We start from the raw sequence: 22,927 nt of genomic DNA on the forward strand, positions 1-22,927 counted from the left end.
TACTGCACCTTGACTAAGACCTGGAGCCAGGTGAGTCCAAAACCAGTCCCCTAAAACATCAAACACAGTCGCTGCTGCTGGTGAAAAGTATGATAGCAGCTAGCAGGGACTCGCGGGCGTGAACAGTCATGAAAGGTCAACAGGAAAAATAACCAGTCACTGTTTTATATCAAATCATAAAACAGTGTATGGAATTAATAATTGGATGTTGTCTGATAGAATATACAGTAACAGTCAGATGACAGCTATCCTCAGGGACTGGAAATTGAACATTCTCACTTTTTTTTTTTGTCATTTGTAGTTTTTTTTCCATTTTCAATTGTTAATACGAAAAGTGCTCCTCCTGAATGAGGCAACTCCGAAAACACGCTGATTGATCCACGTCTCCCCTTCCTCTCCGCCCCCTCCCCCTCCTCCCCCTCCTCCCCCTCCTCCCCTTAGATAGATCCACATCCATCTCCTCTCCGCCCCCTCCCCCTCCTCCCCCTCCTCCCCCTCCTCCCCTTAGATAGATCCACATCCATCTCCTCTCTCTCCAACTATCCTTCTAGACATAATCCATATAGATGTGAATAGTTTCTGTTAAGCGCTGTTGGTGATGATGGTCTCTGGAGGCTGGACCTCTCAGGAGGAGACGCCGCAAACAAGAAAAACCACAAGAAACAACAAGGAAAGAAAAACAAACAGTAACCCAGTTTGTGGTCGTGGCGGCATGAAGCGTCCTGGCCACCTCCACCAGTCCTCTCCACCTCCACCAGTCCTCTCCACCTCCACCAGTCCTCTCCACCTCTGAGGCAGCGCGGACATTGAGGACCGCTGTCACAGACCGGTTGGACTCAGTGCTGAGCAGCAGACGGAGCCAGACTGGCCTCAGATGCCTCTGCCTGCCTCACCAGAACCAGAACCACAGCCACAACTGGTCTGGTTCACCACAGATACCAGTGGACCGTCTTTCTGTGCTTCATCATTGGTTCTCTACCCACTCCTTGATGTGTCACTGTGTGGATCAATCCGCAGCTCCAGTCATTGTTAACACTGTGGGCTGGGCTGCCCTTCTATCTGTGTCCAGTTCAACCTAAACAAGAATGGAGTCTCTCCCAAAGAAATACTGAAAAGTGAGAGAAAGAACTGAAAAATTGAGATTTTTCACTACTTAGAGTAAAGATAAAAATCATAATAGGAGTAATAGTAATGGAAGCGATTGACAGTCTGGTCGTTGTCAGGGACAGTCTGGTCGTTGTCAGGGACAGTCTGGTGTGTTTGTCTGTCTGACTGTGTCATTGTCAGTTGGGGTCGGTTGGGGGAGGGGGCTCATTTCTGTCCGGAGATGGACTGCGATATGGAGCGTGGAGGAATCATATCCAACAGGTACTCTCTCTGCCGGTCGGCTAGGCTGGAGCCCTTATGAGACACCACCACTCCTGGGTTCAGGTAGGCAATATTCAACCCTGGAGAGAAAGAGAGGGAGAGAGTGAGAGTGGGAGAGAGAGAAAGAGGGAGAGAGAGAGGGAGAGAGTGAGAGAGAGGGAGAGAGAGAATCTCAATGGAATCTCAATACTACACCACATGAACTAGAACATAAACTACAAAGCATCTGCTGGGTTGCTCAGTCTGCTCAGTAGATAATACCACCAGCATTCTCAAACAGAAACATTATTCAAGTATCGTGTAGGTTCAGTCAGGCACGGCAAGGAGGACACCACTGGGCATCAAGGACTGTTCTCATTTTGCTGATCATGTGACATGTTCATGGGAATGGCTATAAGAGCCAGTTGATGTTAGTTCCACCGCTGAGCGGTCCTTCCCCTGTCACCTGGGTGGGTTCTGTCAGCTGGTCAGGTGACTTGGTCAGACACTTGTGAGAGTTTGCTGTGTGTGTGTGTGTGTGTGTGTGTGTGTGTGTGTGTGTGTGTGTGTGTGTGTGTGTGTGTTGCTGTCCAGTTTGGTTGCATTTTTGTCCTTTTGTTATCTTTTTAAGTGGGTGACACACCGTTGACAGCAGAGGAACTCCCATCGTTACATCTCAAACTAATACTGTTGTCTTTCGTCCATGTTCTCCAGCCAAGTCGACTGGTTCGTTTTGTATTGTTTCCGTTTCCTGTGCCAACAATGCGGACTGTCCCCGGACATATACACACCTCACTCCTCCCGCTGTGGTGTGGTGTGGGTTAGGGTTAGGGTTAGGGTTAGGGTTAGAACACACCTCACTCCTCCCACTGTGGTGTGGCGACCTCAGCAGTTTCAACCACTGACATATCACTGCCACGTTACATTAGGTTGAATTCAGTAGGAATTGAGTAATGTTGTTTAGAACATATAGCAATAGTGCAATCATTTGGGTACCGTGTTGGGTGTCTGTGATGAAGGGTTGTTCTAGCTGGTCGTAGATCCATGATGGATTCCTTGACGCGCTTGTCTCTAACACAGTGTTACTTGGGATATATCTTTGTGTAGGTCACATGATGTTAGAATGACCCCCGTCTGATCCAGGTTGAAAAAGAGAAATCCCGTTCCTGCGGGGTGACGCCGGGGGTGCTAAGCAGGTACCGGCGTAGATTGGACACATAGTCGAGTGGTATTGGATGGTTCTGCTGTTTTTGGGGGTTATGGGCTCCCCGCTATGTACAGTGCCTTCGGAAAGTATTCCGATCCCTTCACTCTTCAGTGTGTAATTGATTCCTATGCAAATTAGAGACCCTATAAAAACAAAGTTATTAATTCCAAAATTGCATGAACTATTATCCTTGCATTAAGATGGACTCAATTCAACTTATTGAGTGATTTGTTGATGACATTTTTGCATTTTAGCTAATTTTAAGAGTGTCATAGCAAATGGTCTGAATACTTCTGTACACAAGGTATTTCTGTATTGCAATTTTAATAAATTGACTGAAATTTCGAAAAACCTGTTTTCGCTTTGTCATTCTGGGGTATTGTGTGTGGATTGATAGCAAATTCTTTTAATTTAATCCATTTTAAATTGAGTCTATAACACAACAAAATGTGGAAAAAGTGAAGGGGTCTGAATACTTTCCGAAGGCACTGTATATTATTTGTATTGTAATGTTGTTTAATTCAAGTGGGGATAAGAGTGGAACCATCGTTTACGGAAAATCTAATTGTACATTAAATTCTGGGTCAGTACTGGTTCTGTTCAACTCACCGGGGATGTTGTAGATCTGACGACGACCATCGTGCTGGGTCCGGCTGCTTCCACCACTGCTGCTCCCTCCTCCCCCCCCTCCTCCTCTTCCTCCTCCTCCTGCTCCTCCTCCTCCGCAGCGCTTCCCCATCATCCCCAGCAGGCCACTGGCCACCGAGAGCTGCGAGGCCTGGGCGAAGTTAGACAGGACGCCCCGCGCTGAGCTGGACAGTCCCCGCTGGAGAGAGGCCTGGGGCTGGGGAGCCTGCGGGGGGGGGGGGGGGGGGGGGGGTGGAAGGGAGGAGGTGGAGGGGGGGTGGGGAGGGGAGGGAGGAGGTAGGGGGGAAGGAGATGGAGGGGAGGGAGGGAAGAGGTGGAGGGGGGGTGGAGGGTTCAGAGTCAACATCAGGACAGTCAAAACAACTGTTTTGGTTCATACTTTTGAAGAGCATTGTATAGTACTGTATAGTGCATTCAGAAAGTATTCAGACCCCTTCCACATTTTGTTATGCTACAGCCTTATTCTAAAATGGATTCAAATAATTTTTGTTCCTCATCAATCTACATACAAAATATCCCATAATGACAAAGCGAAAGACAGGTTTAGACATTTTTGCTAATTTATTAAAAATAAAAAACTTACATTTAGTATTCAAGGTTACTCTAACCCTAACCCTTTACCCAGTACTTTGTTAAAGCTGCGATTACAGCCTCAAGTCTTCCTGGGTATGATGCTGCAAGCTTGGCACACCCGTATCTGAGGAGTTTCTCCCATTCTTCTTTGCAGATCCTCTGTCAGGTTGGATGGGGAACGTCGCTACACAGCTATTTTCAGGTCTCTCCAGAGATGTTCCATCAGGTTCAAGTTCGGGCTCTGGCTGGGCCACTCAAGGCCATTCAGAGACTTGTCCTGAAGCCACTCCTGCGTTGTCTTAGCTGTGTGCTTAGTGTCGTTTTCCTGGACGAAGCTGAACCTTCGCCCCCAGTCTGAAATCCTGAGCGCTCTTTTTTTTTATCAAGGAACTCTATCTGTACTTTGCTCCATTCATCTTTCCCTCAATCCTGACTTGTCTCCTAGTCCTCGGCGCTGAGAAACATCCCCACAGCATGATGCTGCCACCACCATGCTTCACTGTAGGGATCGTATTGGGCAGGTGATGAGCGGTGCCTTGTTTTCCCTAGGAAGCTCTAGGAAGAGTCTTGGTGGTTCCAAACTTCTTCCATTTAAGAATGATGGAGGCCACCATGTTCTTGGGGACCATCAATGCTGCAGAGATGTTTTTGTACCCTTTCCAGATCTGGGCCTCAACACAATCCTGCCTCAGAGGTCTACGGACAACTCCTTCGACCTCATGGCCTGGTTTTTGCTCTGACATGCACTGTTAAATGTGGGACCTTATATAGACAGGTGTGTGCCGTTCCAAATCATGTCCACAGGTGGAGAAACAGCAGGTGGATTCCAATCAAGTTGTAGAAACAACTCAAGGATGATCAATGGAAACAGGATGCACCTGAGCTCAATTTCGAGTGTCAGTTTTTTATTTTTAATAAGGCATTTCTAAAAACCTGTTTTCACTTTGTCATTATGGAGTATTGTGTTGGGAAAATCTATTTTAGAATAAGGCTGTAACATAACAAAATGTAGAAGTGAAGTGAAGGGGTCTGAATACTTTCTGAATGCACTGTAGATGGTTGTTCATTAGTGAGAGGTGGTACCTGAGAGGTTAATCAACCAACCAACCCATCCCAGGATCAGATGGATTAGGCATGTGTGTTTAGGGGCCCTTAGTATATTATATATATATATATATATATATATATATATATATATATATATATATATATATATATAATATTAGTATAGTATAGTATATAATATGTAAAATGTAAATGTAATAATGTAATATATATACATATATATATTTATAGTATTAGTATATAATATATATAGTGTTAGTGTATAATATACAGTATATATAGTATTAACGCTGCCTACCTGTCGCAGGGCATGGTGGCGGATCATGGACTCAGACTTGCTGGTGTTGGAGTGGGCGGAGCCAGGGTTGGGGTGGGCAGAGTCAGGGTTGGAGTGGGCGGAGCCAGGGTTGAGGTTCACCTGCTGCTGAAGCCGCTGCTCAATCTCCTTAGAAAGCATGTTAAAGGGGAGGTTTTAATCTCCTTAGAAATGCCAGCATGTTAAAGGGGAGGTTTTAATCTCCTTATAAACCCCAGCATGTTAAAGGGGAGGTTTTAATCTCCTGAGAAACCCCAGCATGTTAAAGGGGAGGTTTTAATATCCTGAGAAACCCCAGCATGTTAAAGGGGAGGTTTTAATCTCCTGAGAAACGCCAGCATGTTAAAGGGGAGGTTTTAATTTCCTTAGAAATGCCAGCATTACATTTACATTACATTTATGGCATTTAGCAGATGCCTTTATCCAAAGCGACTTACAACAAATACATTTGACTAAGTAAGTGAATCCTCTATCCATCAGTCATCATAAGAAAAAATAATCTATGCTTGGACCAGGGGCTATTGGCAGTCACAATGCTAGAAGAAACATTTTTTAAATTTTATTTACAGGAGAGAAACTTGCACAGGGGGGTAGTGGGGATAAAGAGGTCTTTGGGAGGGACAGTTAAGATGCCTGAAGAGATGGGTCTTCAATCTACGGCGGAAGATTGGTAGTGACTCTGCAGTCATGACAGCAGTGGGAAGCTCGTTCCACCAGCGGGGCGCCAGGACAGTGAAAAGCCGTGACTGTGATTGGCCGTGATTGGGCAGGGGTTTGGGGGCTGACCATTGCTTGCAAGTACGGAGGGGCTGTTCCCTTTGCCGCCCGGTAGGCGAGCACCAGGGATCTGATGCAAGCTGCTACCGGTAGCCAGTGAAGGGTGCAAAGTAGGGGGGTGACATGGGAGAATTTGGGGAGATTGAACACCAGACGGGTGGCAGCATTCTGGATGAGCTGCAGGGGCCTGATGGCGGAGGTGGGGAGCCCGGCCAAGAGTGCGTTGCAGTCGTCAAAAGTTGTGCTGCTTCTCTGGTGAGGAATGGACGTATCTTTCTGATGTTGTAGAGGTAGAGTGTGGTGTCGCTGTGATGTTCGCCACACAGGATAAGTGGTTGTCAAGGATCACCCCAAGGTTCTTGGCTGTTCTCTTCTGCGATGGAGAAGTCTTGGAGAGGGCTGGCTTTCCCTGGGAGGAAGAGCAGCTCAGTCTTGTTAAGGTTGAGCTTGAGCTGGTGGGCTGACATTCAAGCAGAAATGTCTGCAAGACACGTAGAGACACGTGTTGCCACCTGTGAGTCAGAAGGGGGAAAAGAGAGAAAGAGTTGCGTACTGCGTAGCAGTGGTAGGAGAAACCATGTGAGGAAATTACTGAGCCAAGAGATTTGGTATAAAGGGAGAATAGTAAGGGCCCTAGGACAGAGCCCTGGGGGACCCCAGTGGTGAGGGCTTGTGGAGAGGACAGCGATCCTCCACATCACCTGGTAAGAGCGATCAGCCTGGTAGGATGCAAACCAGGAGAGTGCAGAGCCAGAGATGCTCAGATCTGAGAGGGTGGAGAGAAGGATCGGGTAGTTTACTGTGTCGAATGCAGCGGACAGGTCCAGAAGAATGAGAACAGAGGAGAGGGAGGAAGCTCGAGCAGAGTGGAGGGCCTCCATGACAGCAAGGAGAGCAGTCTCAGTAGAGTGCCCAGCCTTAAAGCCGGATTGGTGAGAGTCAAGGAGGTTGTTCTGAAGGAGGTAGTGAGGCAGTTGGTCTGTAGTTATGGACAACAGACTGGTCAAGAGTTGGTTTCTTGAGAAGAGGCTTGACTCTGGCTGTCTTAAAGGCAGCTGGGACAGATCCTGTGGATAGAGAGGAATTGATTACGGTGGTAAGGAACGGAAGGAGGTCTTTGGAGATGGATTGAAAAAAGGGGGAGGGGATAGGATCAAGGGGGCAGGTGGTTGCCCGCTTGGATGTGATCAGTTTTATGATATCATCAGGGGAGAGGGGGGGGAAAGCTGATAAACCAAAGACTGAGTGTAGTGCAGTGGGTTTGGGAGGAGAGGTAGCAGTGTTCGCAAGAGGTAGAGAGAAAGAGCTGCGAATGTCATCAACCTTCTTTTCAAAGTAGGTGACAAAGTCATCCGCAGACAGGGAGAAGGGGGGAGGGAGGAGGTGGGTTGAGGAGTGAGGAGAATGTGGAGAACAGTTTCCTTGGGTCAGAGGCAGAGTCTATGAGAAATGAGAAAAGGAGTAGGCATCAGAGAGGGCTGCTGGAGTAGCTGTGTTTTCCAGTGTAATCCATATCTCTGTGAGGGCAGCTGAGATAGCCTCTGCTTTCTGGCAAGTCCTCCGATGACAGTGAGGTCGTGATCAGTTGAGCATGGTGGGTAGACTAGATTAGAATGGTTGCGTGGAGGCGTAGCGTCAATGTGTCCTCCTGATGTATGAAATTACAGGAATGGGGAGAAAGCACATTGTGATATTTGCCGATATAGAGATAGAGGGTTTGTGGGCAATACACGATGTAGGTAGTGCTCAATACACTCAGAGTAGTGAAAAAATAAACTAATAGAATGAAAATACTTAGTAGTTTGGCCTTCCTCTCAGGCCTTCCTCGATGGACTCCAAAGATTGACTCCTTCGTCTTCATGTCAGGAGGCTGTCGCAGAGGCTGTCGCTCTGTGATCGTCACGATAGAAATGCAGATTCTGTTATTGCTGATGACAAGTGGGGTAGCAGACCCCCCCACCTGACGATCAGTTAATGACCAGACAGGTTTCACGGCAGGATAGCCACAGTAAAATACAGCTAGTTACTTTTGAACAAGATTAAATTAACTTACTTAGACTGGAGAACAGGCTTCACCACTCAATCCAAAATGTATTGATGCCAGCATGTTAAAGGGGAGGTTTTAATCTCCTGAGAAACAGCAGCATGTTAAAGGAGAAGTTTTAATCTCCTGAGAAACGCCAGCATGTTGAGGCAGAAATCGGAGGACAGGCTCATTGTGATGCATGGAATGGAATAAGGAATGATGGATTGAGGTATTAAACTTGATACCATTCCTCAATCCATTGCATGCATTACATTGAGCCTGTCCTCCAATTTCTACCTCTGCCAGCCTCCCCTGAAACTGACTTATCATCAGGATACTGCGGCATAAAGGTATCAGGTGATCATGAAGCCTGTTGAGTCTCTGGTGTTCTACGTAGAAACAAGGTTCTGAGCTGACATGACCATATCGGACCCTAACCCTAACCCTTTATTTACGCTGTTAACCAGGTGACTAATGATGATGTCAGAGGTCAGCTGACCTGCTCCTGCTGCAAAGCTTTGACGAAGGCGTTCTTCAGTCGGTTGGTGTGCTCCACCTTCAGAGCCTTCTTCTGATTGGTCGTCATGCAGGTCTCACACAGGATGCGCCCGCCCTTCTCCTGCTTCCAGTGAGGCGTGAAGTCGGTCTGGCACTGAGCGCAGGAGAAGGGCTCCATACGGGACAGCGCCCCCCGGAGTTTACCTAAGGAACCACAGGAGAGTGAGGCTAGGAGGACAGGCCACACTTCAACATCTGGCCATGATGAATGAGTGGAAGCAGGGGAGGCTGGTGGAGGTAGAAATCGGAGGACGGGCTCATTGTAATGCATGGAATGGAACGAGGAACGGTATTGTGTTTGATATCATTCCTCATTCCATTACATGCATTAAAATGAGCCTGTCCTCCGACTTCTACCTCCAGCAGCCTCCCCTGGTCTACACATGTCTAAGCATGTGTTACTGCAGGCTTGCTGTTCCTTAAAGGGGCATTCTGTGATTCCCTCATTCTGAAATAAATGCTTATCTTTAGTTTCGGGGACGACCTCGCCCACTCGTCACTAACCACACCCACCCGTCTATTTCCAAACAACAAACTGAGGCAGACACAGCGAGAGAGGAGTGCTCTTTTAATCACTGGCCTTTACCTTCTCCACCCTCTTTCCCCCGTCCTCAACCTGGCTCTGCACCACCTCCTTCTCCCCTCCTCCTCCTCCTCCTCCCTCTCCTCTTCCTCCTCCTCCCCCCCTCCTCCTCCTCCCCCCTCCTCCTCCTCCTCCTCCCCCTCCTCCTCCTCCTCCTCCTCCTCCTCCTCCCTCTCCCCCACTCCTCCTCCACCCCCCTCCTCCCCCTCCTCCTCCTCCTCCACCCCCCCCCCCCCCCTCCTCCTCCTCCTCACCCTGGCTGTCTATGACGCTCTGCACCACCTCCTCCAGCCCGACCATGTAGATGAACTCGCTGTTGGCCGCTGACGGCAGGAAGTGAAGTAGGGGCGCGGGTGGTTTTGGGGGCGGGATCTCCAGCAGCGTCTTCTCCAGCTGTTTCCGCAGCGCTAGCTTAGCCGCCGCCTGGCTACTGGCCTGGTCACCTAACACCCCCCCGGCCCCTGCGCTGGGCAGGGTAGAGGGGCTGACGGCGCCCACACCCCCCCCCGCCCCCGCCCCCGCCTGCATGTGGGCCAAGTTCATGTAGATGGCCGAGGAGCCCGGGGAGCCCGGGGAACGCTGGGACACCATCTGCTGGCTGGAGGCCTGTGGTGCAGCAGACGGGACAGGAGGACCGTCAGACAAGCAGAGGAAGGTTTCAGTAGAGAGGAGGAGGGCGGGGAGGGAGGAGGCTCTGACTCTGACTCTGACTGGCTGTGACTCTGACTCTGTCTGTGACTGACTGACTGACTCTGACTCTGTCTGTGACTCTGACTGACTCTGACTCTGACTGACTCTGACTCTGACTCTGTCTGTGACTCTGACTCTGTCTGTGACTCTGACTGACTCTGACTCTGTCTGTGACTGACTGACTGACTCTGACTCTGTCTGTGACTCTGACTGACTCTGACTCTGACTCTGACTCTGTCTGTGACTCTGACTGACTCTGACTCTGTCTGTGACTGACTGACTGACTCTGTCTGTGACTCTGACTGACTCTGACTCTGTCTGTGACTCTGACTCACTCTGACTCTGTGACTGACTCTGACTGACTCTGACTGACTCTGACTCTGTCTGTGACTGACTCTGACTGACTCTGACTCTGTCTGTGACTGACTCTGACTGTCTGTGACTGACTCTGACTGACTCTGACTCTGTCTGTGACTCTGTCTCTGACTGACTCTGGCTCTGGCTCTGACTCTGTCTCTGACTCTGACTCTGTCTGTGACTCTGACTGACTCTGACTCTGACTGACTCTGACTCTGTGACTGACTCTGACTGACTCTGATTCTGTCTGTGACTGACTCTGACTCTGACTCTGTCTCTGACTCTGACTCTGACTCTGTCTCTGACTCTGTCTGTGACTCTGACTCTGACTCTGGCTCTGACTCTGGCTCTGACTCTGGCTCTGACTCTGTCTCTGTCTCTGACTCTGTCTGTGACTCTGACTCTGACTCTGTCTCTGACTCTGACTCTGTCTCTGACTCTGACTCTGACTCTGTCTGTGACTGACTCTGACTCTGACTCTGACTCTGGCTCTGACTCTGACTCTGACTCTGACTCTGACTCTGGCTCTGACTCTGGCTCTGGCCTGGTCATCTGTTTGCTCTGTAGGAGCTTCTAGAAGAGAAACTTATATTGTGTGCTTCTGTTTCTAGTTTAGCTTTACGACATTCAAAACATTACAAACCGGAAACATTCCGAAACCCAACATTCAAGACAAGGACAGGGTTTGTAGAAAGGGCTGTAGTGTCTCTCTACAGACACACACACACACACACACACACACACATACATCTGTACCCACTGTAATACATCAGATCCTGAGGGGTTTTCTGAACCCTAGAGGTCGGTTGTGACCTCTATGAAGTGGTGAGGGTCATGTGACGTACCTGCTGGTAGCTGACAGAGTTGCCCATGACCCCTGACCCCGCGGAGCGGCCCCCCATGCCAGGCTTGGAGGGCATCCTCTGGCCCTGCAGCTGCGCGGGGTTTGGGGCAATGACCCGCTGTGACATCATCACGGGAGCCAGCGAGGCGTTGGCTGTCTGACCCTGGAGGGGGGGGGGGGGGGGTGGAGGGAGGGGGGGGGAGGAAGAGACACTGATTTAGAACTACACAATGTCGGACACGCCCAAAAGTGTCCTCCGCTGTCCTCTCTGTCTCTAATTGAAGGATTCGTGATGTGTGTGTGTCTCCAGAACCGTGAGGTGTGTGTGTCTCCAGAACCGCCTGTTACGTTTCTCTCCAACGACAGGAGGAGGTGTCGCCCAAATGCAAAGACAAACTCTGTGAGAACCAACCAACACACACACACAGACACACGCACACGCACACGCACACACACACACACACACAGACGCACACACACAGACACACACACACAAACACACAAACACACACACAGACACAGACACACACACACACACACACACACACACACACACACACACACACACACACACACACACACACACACACACACACACACACACCTGTGCGGTGCGTAGGTTCTGGGGCTCCGGGGTTGTGATGCTGGGGCGTGCTGGCAGCAGGGGGGAGGGGCTCTGGACCACCGGCACCTGGAGGACCAAGACTTTTACCATCCGGAATACACCGGAATACATCGGAATATGGCTGTGGATGCTACCTATGCTATGCTAACCTTCTGGACCACGTTCTCCTTCTGGACCTGGCTCTGCCGAAGCTTCTTCAGCAGCACCAGACGGGCCTCCTCCAGACGCAGGTCCTCCCTCACCGCCGTGATCACCTGCTGACGCTCCTCACCACTCCTCCCCTGGAACACACACACACACACACACACACACACACACACACATTAGACAACGTGTTCAGTGTTCCCTGTAGCAGCTCTCATTGACAACATTGGTGGAGGTAGAACACCAAGGGAGGCTGGAGGAGGTAGAACACCAGGGGAGGCTGGGGGAGGTAGAACACCAGGGGGGGCTGGTGGAGGTAGAACACCAGGGGAGGCTGGTGGAGGTAGAACACCAGGGGAGGCTGGGGGAGGCTGGGGGAGGTAGAACACCAGGGGAGGCTGGGGGAGGTAGAACAGGGGAGGCTGGGGGAGGTAGAACAGGGGAGGCTGGTGGAGGTAGAACACCAGGGGAGGCTGGGGGAGGTAGAACAGGGGAGGCTGGGGGAGGTAGAACACCAGGGGAGGCTGGGGGAGGTAGAACAGGGGAGGCTGGTGGACGTAGAACACCAGGGGAGGCTGGGGGAGGTAGAACAGGGGAGGCTGGGGGAGGTGGTGTGTCTGTACCTTGAACATGTCCAGGTCAGCGGGGTTCAGCCTCTCAGGGGTTCTTCTGGGACTCGACGCCTCGTTGTCTGACAGGATGATAACGTCTGGAGACGGAGTCTGTCTGTCCAAGTCCCTGAGGGAGGAGAGGAGAGGGGAGGAGAGGAGGGGGAGGAGGAGGAGGGGGAAGAGAGGAGGAGGAGGAGGAGGAGGAGAATCAGAGACAAACCAACCAGCATCGCTCGTTGTGCTCCTTGTTCAGTTCTTCCAACTAACTTGTTTTCTCCTCCACAGGGGAGGCTGCTGGAGGTAGAAATCGGAGGTTTGTGTTTGATGTCCTCCGATTTCTACCTCCACTAGCCTCCCCTGATACCACACTACGCTTCTCACACCTGTCAAACACCACCAGACCACACCCACAGAAAACATCCTCAACCCTCCACCCCCCCTCCTCACCCCTCCACCCCCCCTCCTCACCTTCCACCCCCCCCCTCCTCACTCCTCCACCCCCCAATCCTCACCCCTCCATCCCCCCCTTCACCCCCCCATCCTCACCCTTCCACCCCCCCTCCTCACCCCTCCACCCCCCCATCCTCACCCTTCCACCCCCCCTCCTCACCCCTCCATCCCCCCTCTTCACTGCTCCATCCCCCCTCTTCACCGCTCCACCCTCCCTCCTTACCCCTCCATCCCCCTCCTCACCCCTCCACCCCCCCATCCTCACCCTTCCACCCCCCCTCCTCACCCCTCCATCCCCCCTCTTCACCGCTCCACCCTCCCTCCTTACCCCTCCATCCCCCTCCTCACACCTCCACCCCCCTCCTCACCCCTCCACCCGCCTCCTCACCCCTCCATCCCCCCTCTTCACCGCTCCACCCTCCCTCCTCACCCCTCCATCCCCCTCCTCACCCCTCCACCCCCCTCCTCACCCCTCCATCCCCCCCTCCTCACCCCTCCATCCCCCTCCTCACCCCTCCATCCTCACCCTCTTCTAGCGCTCATGTCTACAGGTTCGTCCACCATGTTCTCCTTGCCGTTCTTGCTTGACCCCCCCTGGCCCCCTAGCGCCCCCTGGCCTCCCAGCCTCAGACTCCCGTTCATCTTCTCCTCAAAGCCCAGACTCTGGTGGTGGCCCCTCCCCTCCCCCAGGCCTCTCCCCTCCCCCAGGGATCCCGTCCCCTCCAGGGCAGCCAGGTCCTTCCTCTTCAGCAGCGCCAGCAGCTTCAGACGCTCCATGGCCTCGTGACCCTCCATCTTCAGACGCTTGGCCACCACCTCCTCCTCCGACGCCTCCAGACCTCGCTTCAGCAGGCTCCGCCTCACGGCCTCCTCGGACATCCGCTCCATCCTGGATAGAGGGAGGGAGAGGGGGAGAGAGGGGGAGAGAGGAAGAGAGAGGGGGAGAGAGGAAGAGAGAGGGGGAGAGAGAGATAGGTTAGGGAAAACAAGGCGTTGGGATAAAACCAGTGGATACTGGGAGAGAGAGAGAGACTGAAGGTTGTCCAGGATTCTCCAAATCTTTTTAGGGAGCATTGCGTTTCTGTGACCTTCTGTTTTTGATTTTCTTTGAATTGCTTTCGGATGGACAGCTCTGAGTCAGAGTCACGTAAATCCATGCCATGACACCAACAGACCTCCAACACCAACAGACCTCCAACACCAACAGACCTCCAACACCAACAGACCTCCAACACCAACAGACCTCCAACACCAACAGACCTCCAACACCAACAGACCTCCAAAACCAACAGACCTCCAACACCAACAGACCACCAACAGACCTCCAACACCAACAGACCTCCAACACCAACAGACCTCTAACAGACCTCCAACACCAACAGACCTCCAACACCAACAGACCTCCAACACCAACAGACCTCCAACACCAACAGACCTCTAACAGACCTCCAACACCAACAGACCTCCAACACCAACAGATCTCCAACACCAACAGACCTCCAACACCAACAGACCTCCAGCGCTGTATGCCACAGAGGAAGTTTGCTGTCACTCATCACCTTCATGCAGGTGGAGAAAAATATAAGACCCAGTGGCAAGGAAAAACTCCCTGGGAGGAAGAAAGCCTCCTCTGGCTGATCCGGTGCTGAACAGTAAACTAATGTGGTGTGGTGTGGAGTTCAGAGGTCCATAGTGACGGGCAGTCCTGGAGTAAGTCAGGGTTCAGGTCCGGAGTCAGTCAGGCTTCAGGTCTGGAGACAGTCAGGGTTCAGGTCTGGAGTCAGTCAGGGTTCAGGTCTGGAGTCAGTCAGGGTTCAGTCAGGGTTCAGGTCTGGGGTCAGTCAGGGTTCAGGTCTGGGGTCAGTCAGGGTTCAGGTCTGGAGTCAGTCAGGGTTCAGTCAGGGTTCAGGTCTGGGGTCAGTCAGGGTTCAGGTCTGGGGTCAGTCAGGGTTCAGTCAGGGTTCAGGTCTGGAGTCAGTCAGGGTTCAGTCAGGGTTCAGGTCTGGAGTCAGTCAGGGTTCAGTCAGGGTTCAGGTCTGGGGTCAGTCAGGGTTCAGTCAGGGTTCAGGTCTGGAGTCAGTCAGGGTTCAGGTCTGGCACACATAGCCAGCTGTCACAAAGGCATTTCAAAAAGTTTAGGGTCTCAGACTCAAAAAGATGTGACTACTCGACTAATCGACTAATATGGACAATGTCAGTTTACCCACACACACACCCATCCGACACACACACACACCCATCCGACACACACACACCCATCCGACACACACACACACCCATCCGACACACACACACCCATCCGACACACACACACACCCATCCGACACACACACACACACACACCCATCCGACACACACACACTGCCCATCCGACACACACACACACCCATCCGACACACACACACTGCCCATCCGACACACACACACACACCCATCCGACACACACACACTGCCCATCCGACACACACACTGCCCATCCGACACACACACTGCCCATCCGACATGCTAGGCAAGTTAAATCAAGCACACCTGAAGTATTTGAAACCAAAATAAGTATAATTTCAAATCAAGTCTGCAGTGATTCAGGCAGTGATTCAAACAGTGGGACCATAGTGAGACTACTGGGACCATATACAGTTAGGTCCAGAAATATTTGGACAGTAACACAATTTTCATAATTTTGGATGTATGCCACCACAATGGATTTGAAATGAAACAATCGAGATGCAATTGAAGTGCAGACTTTCAGCTTTGATTCAAGGGGTTAAACAAAAAATATTGTATGAAACGTTTAGGAATTGCAACCATTTTTATACACAATCCCCTATTTTCAGGGGCTCAAATGTAATTGGACAAATTACCTAATCATAAATAAAATGACAACGTGTTCAGTGTTCCCTGTAGCAGCTCTCATTGACAACATTGGTGGAGGTAGAACACCAAGGGAGGCTGGGGGAGGTAGAACACCAAGGGAGGCTGGGGGAGGTAGACAGTGTTACCACAGTAATTACAGTGTTACTACAGTAATGACAGTTTTACTACAGTAATTACAGTGTTACTACAGTAATTACAGTGTTACTACAGTAGGAGCAACTTAAAGAGCTACACATGTGGCTCCCCTGTGGCCACAAGTGGAAATTGCAGTTACAATGATACCATAGCCAATCAAAACGCTAATACCACAGTCAATCAAAATGCTAATACCACAGCCAATCAAAACGCTAATACCACAGCCAATCAAAACTCTAATACCACAGCCAATCAAAACTCTAATACCACAGCCAATCAAAAGTCCTAATTCCTAATCTGTAGAATAAAAAAGAAAGTAAATGAACAACAAACAGACTCAACAGACAGAAGGCGTGATGGAGTGACGGGTTTCTATGTATGTATATGTAGATATACTGTATATATATATATATATATAGATGTATTTAGATGTATGTATATATAGATGTATGTACTGTATATATATACTGTATATATATATATATATATATATATATATATATATATATATATGGTATACATCCCATACAGGACTTCCTCCTAACTGCATTAGTAATAGATAGTAATGATAGTTATGATAGTAATGATAGTAATGATAGTAATAGTAATGATAGTAATGATAGTAATGATAGTAATAGTAATGATAGTAATGATAGTAATAGTAATGATAGTAATGATAGTAATGATAGTAATAGTAATGATAGTAATGATAGTAATGATAGTAATGATAGTAATGATAGTAATAGTAATGATAGTAATGATAGTAATAGTAATGATAGTAATAGTAATGATAGTAATGATAGTAATGATAGTAATGATAGTAATAGTAATGATAGTAATAGTAATGATAGTAATAGTAATGATAGTAATAGCAATGATAGTAATAGTAATGATAGTAATGATAGTAATGATAGTAATAGTAATGATAGTAATGATAGTAATAGTAATGATAGTAATGATAGTAATGATAGTAATAGTAATGATAGTAATGATAGTAATAGTAATGATAGTAATGATAGTAATGATAGTAATAGTAATGATAGTAATAGTTATGATAGTAATGATAGTAATAGTAATGATAGTAATGATAGTAATAGTAATGATAGTAATAGTAATGATAGTAATGATAGTAATGATAGTAATGATAGTAATGATAGTAATGATAGTAATAGTAATGATAGTAATAGTAATGATAGTAATAGTAATGATAGTAATGATAGTAATGATAGTAATAGTAATGATAGTAATGATAGCAATGATAGCAATGATAGTAATAGTAATGATAGTAATGATAGTAATGATAGTAATAGTAATGATAGTAATGATAGTAATAGTAATGATAGTAATGATAGTAATGATAGTAATAGTAATGATAGTAATAGTAATGATAGTAATGATAGTAATGATAGTAATAGTAATGATAGTTATGATAGTTATGATAGTAATGATAGTAATGATAGTAATGATAGTAATAGTAATGATAGTAATAGTTATGATAGTAATGATAGTAATGATAGTAATAGTTATGATAGTAATGATAGTAATAGTTATGATAGTAATGATAGTAATAGTAATGATAGTAATGATAGTAATGATAGTAATAGTAATGATAGTTATGATAGTAATGATAGTAATGATAGTAATGATAGTAATAGTTATGATAGTAATAGTAATGATAGTAATAGTAATGATAGTAATAGTTATGATAGTAATGATAGTAATGATAGTAATAGTAATGATAGTTATGATAGTTATGATAGTAATGATAGTAATAGTAATGATAGTAATGATAGTAATAGTAATGATAGTAATGATAGTAATGATAGTAATAGTAATGATAGTAATGATAGTAATAGTAATGATAGTAATGATAGTAATGATAGTAATAGTAATGATAGTAATAGTTATGATAGTAATGATAGTAATAGTAATGATAGTAATGATAGTAATAGTAATGATAGTAATAGTAATGATAGTAATGATAGTAATGATAGTAATGATAGTAATAGTAATGATAGTAATAGTAATGATAGTAATAGTAATGATAGTAATGATAGTAATGATAGTAATAGTAATGATAGTAATGATAGCAATGATAGCAATGATAGTAATAGTAATGATAGTAATGATAGTAATGATAGTAATAGTAATGATAGTAATGATAGTAATAGTAATGATAGTAATGATAGTAATGATAGTAATAGTAATGATAGTTATGATAGTTATGATAGTAATGATAGTAATGATAGTAATGATAGTAATAGTAATGATAGTAATAGTTATGATAGTAATGATAGTAATGATAGTAATAGTTATGATAGTAATGATAGTAATAGTTATGATAGTAATGATAGTAATAGTAATGATAGTAATGATAGTAATGATAGTAATAGTAATGATAGTTATGATAGTAATGATAGTAATGATAGTAATGATAGTAATAGTTATGATAGTAATAGTAATGATAGTAATAGTAATGATAGTAATAGTTATGATAGTAATGATAGTAATGATAGTAATAGTAATGATAGTTATGATAGTTATGATAGTAATGATAGTAATAGTTATGATAGTAATAGTAATGATAGTAATCACTATACACTATATACACTTTACACTATACACTATATACACAATACACTATATACACTATACGCTATATACACTATATACACTATACACTATACACACTATACACTATATACACTATACACTATACACTATATACACTATACACTATACACTATACACTATATACACTATACGCTATATACACTATATACACTATACACTATACACACTATACACTATACACTATATACACTATACGCTATATACACTATATACACTATACACTATACACACTATACACTATACACTATATACACTATACACTATACGCTATATACACTATACACTATATACACTATATGCACTATATACACTATACACTATACACTATATACACTATACACTATACACTATATACACTATATACAACGCTACATTACCCAGTCACTCTGGATCAAACCTTTAAATGTCCCTGAACCGCTCCGATCATCACGATCACACTACATTACCCAGTCTCTCTTTACAATATTAATACAATGTTGTTACGAGTGTAATTACAGTTACTACGCAGGTAGAATGGCAACTTAATGTCTGTCTTTCAAACACAACCTCCCACCGTAACCTCGGACCCTCTGTCCGCAGCAGAGAGCCTCTCTGCCACTGAATGAACCGGAATCCCGCCGCCGTCCTCCTCCGCTGGGTCTCAGACACATCCTCGGTCTCACCTGACTCGCGACGCCCGGCAGGTTCCGCGGTCTTCGGCGTCGCGTCCCGTCCCGCAGCGCTGCAGCAGGTCCTCCGACCGTCCCCGTCCCCGGCGCCGGCACGAACACAAAGTCTGTGATTGGGCCTTGCCAAGCGCGCGCCCCCCGGTCCAGCCCCGCCAGGCGGCTGATTGGTCGACGCAGCCCCGTTAAGATGCGTGTTCTTGTCTGAGTCTGGGGGGGGGGTATGGGGGGTTTGGGGGGGGGGGGGGGGGTATTGGGGGTATGGAGGGGTATGGGGGATATGGGGGGGGGTATTGGGGGGGGGCAAGAAGCTCTGAAATGATTAACTAAATGGGTTGATAAGTGCCGTGTCGTCAGCACAACCTGACTACTGACAGATAATAATATAACATGTTAACTACATATAATATAACACCTCTCACCAACACTGCTACCTTTCCTCCCAAACCCACTGCTCTACACTTGGTCTCTGGTTTATCAGATTCCCCCCCCCCCCCCCTCTGCCCTGATGATGTTCTAAAACTGGTCACATCCAAGTGGGCAACCACCTGCCCCCTCGATCCTATCCCCTCCCCCTTTCTCCAATCCATCTCCAAAGACCTCCTTCCATTCCTTACCACCTTAATCAATTCCTCTCTATCCACAGGATCTGTCCCAGCTGCCTTTAAGACAGCCAGAGTCAAGCCTCTTCTCAAGAAACCAACTCTTGACTGGTCTGCTGTCCATAACTACAGACCGGTATCCCTTCTCTCCTTCTTATCTAAAACCCTTCAACGTGCTGTCTCTAACCAACTGTCTCACTACCTCCTTCAGAACAACCTCCTTGACTCTCATCAATCTGGCTTTAAGGCTGGGCACTCTACTGAGACTGCTCTCCTTGCTGTCACAGAGGCTCTCCACTCCGCTCAAGCTTCCTCCCTCTCCTCTGTTCACATTCTTCTGGACCTGTCCGCTGCATTCGACACAGTAAACCACCCGATCCTTCTCTCCACCCTCTCAGAATTGGGCATCTCTGGCTCTGCACTCTCCTGGTTTGCATCCTACCTGGCCGATCGCTCTTAAAAAAAAGGGAAAGGGAACAGCCCCTCCCTACTTGCAAGCAATGGTCAGCCCCCCCAGCCTGATCACTCCGCTCTTCCACCACGGCCTGGCACCGCCGCCTCTACATGGATGCAGCAGCCGCGCTACTCGGTCACGGCTTTTCACTGTCGGCGCCCCGGGCCAGGGTCAGGGTCAGGGTCAGGGTCAGGGTTGTTGAGCTCCATGTGAGAGGAGGGATGATGGTTGAAGAAGCTCGGCTACAATGTCACAATACATGGAACACATGGGGATCTAATCTAATCTATGTGCAATCAGCATGAATGAACAAAGTTGTTCAGAGATCAGATCTGGCGCCTAGAAACCAGCTGAACCAATAAGGATAACAAGAAGTATATCAGACACACAGCATAGTCCTACAGAGGCCACACACAGCATAGTCCTACAGAGACCACACACAGCATAGTCCTACAGAGACCACACACAGCATAGTCCTACAGAGGCCACACACAGCATAGTCCTACAGAGACCACACACAGCATAGTCCTACAGAGGCCACACACAGCATAGTCCTACAGAGACCACACACAGCATAGTCCTACAGAGACCACACACAGCATAGTCCTACAGAGACCACACACAGCATAGTCCTACAGAGACCACACACAGCATAGTCCTACAGAGGCCACACACAGCATAGTCCTACAGAGACCACACACAGCATAGTCCTACAGAGACCACACACAGCATAGTCCTACAGAGACCACACACAGCATAGTCCTACAGAGACCACACACAGCATAGTCCTACAGAGACCACACACAGCATAGTCCTACAGAGACCACACACAGCATAGTCCTACAGAGGCCACACACAGCATAGTCCTACAGAGGCCACACACAGCATAGTCCTACAGAGGCCACACACAGCGCTGCGACAGTTTAGCAGTAACGTTACACGTACAGGTAGAAGACCAGGGGAGGCTGGGGGAGGTAGAAGACATGGGGAGGCTGGTGGAGGTAGAACACCAAGGGAGGCTGGTGGAGGTAGAACACCAGGGGAGGCTGGGGGAGGTAGAACACCAGGGGAGGCTGGGGGAGGTAGAACACCAGGGGAGGCTGGTGGAGGTAGAAATCGGAGGACGGGCTCATTGTAATGCATGGAATAAAATGCAGAATGGTATCAAACACACGTGGCGGAGGTAGGATGCGTGTTTGATACCATTCCTAATTCCGTTCCAAGCATTAAGGTCATGAACAAAACGTCTTTTCTCCAGGGATTATCATGAAATAATTAAATGCATCTTGATCTTCTTGTGACCTCTAACCCAGAGGAGCTTCCTCTCCTGTCATGTTCAGAAGACCAACCATTTGAGGGACCGTGGCTAACTTCAGGACACAATCAGATCAGAAAACAGGTTCCAAACATCTATTCAAGTGTTCTCTGTCAGAATCGCTGTGAGCAGAAAGACAACAGACCAGACAATGGATGATGTAATAACTAGAGTTACATTCTTTATTTGGTTTTAGGAATTTGAGCAAGGAAGTTAAGTAAAGGCACATCCAGACATGCAGTCTTAAACCTCCCACAGAAACGCAGCCGTGTGGCCGCGCGGAGACAGACCAAGCAGTGACCTGTGATCATTCCACAGACGGGAACAGCAGCTGAACAGTGTTGAAATGGAAGACATTAGAAGGACAACAGTATGGAAGGACTCTGGCTGTGAAGAGGGTTAGGAAGGATCTTCTATCCAACCTCTGAGGATGACCTCTTTACAGTACTAGAGACACTGGTTTGAGCTTTGTGTTACGATCAGAGCAGGGGAGGCTGGTGGAGGTAGAAAAAGGAGGACAGGCAGGGAACGGACTGAGGAATGATGAACCAGGGGCCCACATGTGGTTGATATCATTCCTCATTCCATTCCATCCATTACAATGAGCCAGTCCTCTATTTTCTACCTCCACTAGCCTCCCCTGCTCTGTGTCTGTCCACTGGAGGACCAGAATGCCAATGAGTGTAGGACATCAGGGACTAGAATGACATGTTAAACTTGCATATGTCTGAATATGATGTGCTCAACTGTCTCAGGAGATGTTACAGAGCAGAACAAATGCTTCAACCATCTTGTTTATTATAAATTCAGCTCCACAATTTAGATGTGAAAAGTGTAAAATGTGTTTGAGTTAATTTAGTTAATTTAGAACTAAAATAAATAAATCACACAGGAAATAAAACAGCTTGGTCTCGTTATTTGGCAGTAGATTACTGTCTGTTTGTCTGTCTCTGTCTGTCTGTCTGTCTGTCTGTCTGTCTGTCTGTCTGTCTTTCTTAGGCCTCGTCTCCAAACAGTTTAAAGCTTTATGTTTTCAGTTTCATATGATATATGAATATGATAACACTCACCGAGACTATGAAAAGAAAAGAAATAAACATTAAAGCATTGTTTTTTTTCATTGGTCCCATTAATCAGTTTCTAGTTCTCTAAAAAAAAAATCTTATTTTTATATTTGGTGGAACCTTTGGTTTGGAAAGCTTTGATACGTTTGAAAGCTCTTTCTTGGTATATCATACAATTATCATGTCCCAAAATACCACCTTGCATGCTTAAAGACCACTGTTCTGTTAAGTTTTCCTCTTATTACTAACAGACATTTTCACATAACCCTAACCTTAACCCTAACACTTCTACAGAAAATAACTATTGGGAAATAAGGGGTAGGGATGAAATAAAAAAGCAATAATAATATCAACAATAATAAT

General features: G+C 47.1%; 1 protein-coding gene across 2 annotated transcripts; it reads right to left on the reverse strand.

The window, feature by feature from the left end:
- Positions 1-532: 532 nt before the first annotated feature.
- On the reverse strand, positions 533-19,221 carry LOC310811878 (transcriptional repressor p66-beta-like). Of its 2 annotated transcripts, none has more exons than XM_083680218.1 (11): positions 19,127-19,221; positions 13,348-13,710; positions 12,384-12,498; positions 11,766-11,897; positions 11,596-11,682; positions 10,993-11,154; positions 9,355-9,706; positions 8,459-8,661; positions 5,139-5,285; positions 3,164-3,407; positions 533-1,448 (listed from the first exon to the last, which is right to left on the reverse strand). In XM_083680218.1, the coding sequence occupies exons 2-11, from the start codon at positions 13,707-13,709 to the stop codon at positions 1,312-1,314; spliced, it is 1,941 nt and encodes a 646-aa protein (XP_083536344.1). In that variant the 5' UTR covers position 13,710; positions 19,127-19,221; the 3' UTR covers positions 533-1,311. The 2 variants fall into 2 exon arrangements, with proteins under 2 accessions (XP_083536344.1, XP_083536343.1); XM_083680217.1 differs by lacking the exon at positions 19,127-19,221 and adding an exon at positions 15,683-15,814.
- Positions 19,222-22,927: the final 3,706 nt, after the last annotated feature.

This window comes from Argentina silus (assembly GCF_951799395.1).
Source record: "Argentina silus genome assembly, chromosome: 11".
In the NCBI taxonomy this organism is placed as follows: Eukaryota; Metazoa; Chordata; class Actinopteri; order Argentiniformes; family Argentinidae; genus Argentina; species Argentina silus.

Coding starts and splice junctions, on each gene's coding strand:
- LOC310811878 (XM_083680217.1), bottom strand. CDS start 15,744: ATGTTGTCAATGAGAGCTGCTACAGGGAACACTGAACACGTTGTCATT. Junction 11,898..12,383: donor CTGACCTGGACATGTTCAAG/GTACAGACACAC, acceptor TGTGTGTTCCAG/GGGAGGAGTGGTGAGGAGCG. Junction 5,286..8,458: donor AAGCTTTGCAGCAGGAGCAG/GTCAGCTGACCT, acceptor ATGCTTTCTAAG/GAGATTGAGCAGCGGCTTCA.